The 1987-nt window shown below is 65.4% G+C and overlaps 1 protein-coding gene across 1 annotated transcript; it reads right to left on the reverse strand.

The window, feature by feature from the left end:
- Positions 1–72: 72 nt before the first annotated feature.
- Positions 73–1474, reverse strand: D7B24_008782 (uncharacterized protein; the record flags this gene model as incomplete). Its single annotated transcript, XM_028642866.1, has 2 exons — positions 73–1245; positions 1355–1474. The coding sequence occupies 2 exons, from the start codon at positions 1472–1474 to the stop codon at positions 73–75; spliced, it is 1293 nt and encodes a 430-aa protein (XP_028493420.1).
- Between the last annotated feature and the right edge of the window lie 513 nt (positions 1475–1987).

The following is a 1987-nucleotide window of genomic DNA, read 5'->3' on the forward strand; positions in this document are numbered from 1 at the left end:
GAGAGAGAGAGAGAGAGAGAGAGAGAGAGAGAGAGAGAGAAGAAGAACAAGAGACAAGGAGAAACACGTGCTCTACGCCTCGCCGTCCCCGGGCAACTCGTCAATGACCTTCTCCACCATGTCGATGAGCTCGTCAATGTCAGGCCTCTCGGCGGGCTCGACGGTCAGACACCTCCTCACAACGTTGCGTATGGACTCGCTAATGACGACATTGCCACTGCCACCGCCAGCGGCGGACTCACCGCCAGCAGCGGCGGCGGCGGCGGCGGCGGCAGCCTGGGCCTTCATGCCGCCGGTGGCGGTGCGGCGGACGCCCTCGTCGGGAAAGCGCCAGTCGCCGTTGAGGACGCACAGCGACAGGCTGCCGCCCGTCTCGTCGGAGCGGGCCTCAAAGGGGGACTTGCCGACGAGGCAGGCGTAGAGGGTGCAGCCCATGGACCAGATGTCGACCTTTGTGTCGATGACGGCGCCGGTCTGGACGTCGAAGAGCTCGGGGGCGCGGTAGGGCATGGTCGAGTGCTCGGCGGCCGTGTCCTGGGTCTGCAGGGCCAGGGACGGCGACGTGATGGGCAGCGGGCTCGCGGCGAGGGAGCCGAGGTCCATGAGGATGGGCGCGTTGCCCGAGTCGGTGATCATGATGTTGCCGGGCTTGATGTCGCGGTGGGCGTACGACGAGGGCGGCCCGCCGCCGCCGGGCTGCGACGAGGCGTGCGTGGCCGGGGCCATGAGGGGCGCTTCCTGGGCCTCGGCGTCCTCGTCGTCGGGGACGCCGGCGCGGCCGCGGCGCGGGCCGTGGCCCTGGTCATCCTCGTCGCCGTGGCCCATCTCCATCGGTTCCGAGGGGGCGCCGGGAGCCGGGGCGGCGGCGGTGCCGGTGTAGTGGTGCATCTCGCGCAGGGCGCGGCAGACGCCGAGGAAGAGGAGCATGAGGCGGCGCTCGGGAAAGGTGGCGTTGTTGACGGCGTTGGCGTTGATGAGGTCCTGGAGGTTGCCGCGCTTGTAGTAGGGCAGCAGGACGTAGACCGTCTTGGCGCCGGGGTCGTCACCGCCGCCGCCGCGCTCCGAGGCCACGGCGTGGTCTACGGCGTGGATGATGCCTGGGGTGCGGCCGAAGAGGCGGTAGGCGTCGACCTCGCGCATGGCCTGGGCGACCGACTCGGCGCCAAAGGGACAGCGGATCTTCTTGAGGGCGTATTGCGCCTGTGTGGATGTGTCCTCAACGAGGTAGACGTAGGAGAAGCCGCCCTGGAGGGACAAGTCAGCTCATGGATAGGAATTGGGAGGTCACAGGTCGTTCATGACAGAGAGGGCGAAAGACGGAGAGGGGACATGACGGAGGGGGGAAGGGGCGCACCTCGCCTAGCAGCCGCAAGATCTTGAAACTGCGATTGTTGATCTTGAGGGTGGGCGAGCCGGGGAAGCAGCTCAGGCAGTTGCCAAAGGAGGTGACGAGATCGAGGAGGAGTTGCGCCATGGCTGTGGCGGGTACCCAGGGAGGGTTGTGCGTCTGGCGATTGATTGAGCCGTGGGAGGAAGCCTCAATGGAGGGTCCGAGGTTCGTGATGCCGGCAACGTCTCGGATTCGTGTAGCTCGAGATGGGGATGCCGCTGTGCTCGTTTGTGGACGAGTCGTGCAAGCCGTGGCGAGGCGAGCTGGTCGAGGAGGATGCGTGCTGAGGCGGTCTCTTTGGCGTTCGAGCAATTGACCGGTCAAGAGGGATTGGAATTGTATGTACAGGAGGGAGGGATTGATGAGGGTCGTCGTGGTGTGTGTGCTGTTTGCGTATGTACGAAGATGGACAAGGTGGATGGACGAGGTGCTACAAGGATGGGGAGCACACGGCTGCGACGGCCGAAACATCAACGTCAGCGTTCAGCGTTCAGCAATCAGCGTTCAGCGTTCTACGTTCTGCGGTTGCTGCTTGCTAAGCCACCGACAGGTGGATGACGCCGTCCGGGCTGTGGCTGGGTAGGGTACGTAGCTACC

Source organism: Verticillium nonalfalfae (genome assembly GCF_003724135.2).
Source record: "Verticillium nonalfalfae strain VnAa140/NRRL 66861 chromosome Unknown scaffold_81, whole genome shotgun sequence".
Classification (NCBI taxonomy): Eukaryota; Fungi; Ascomycota; class Sordariomycetes; order Glomerellales; family Plectosphaerellaceae; genus Verticillium; species Verticillium nonalfalfae.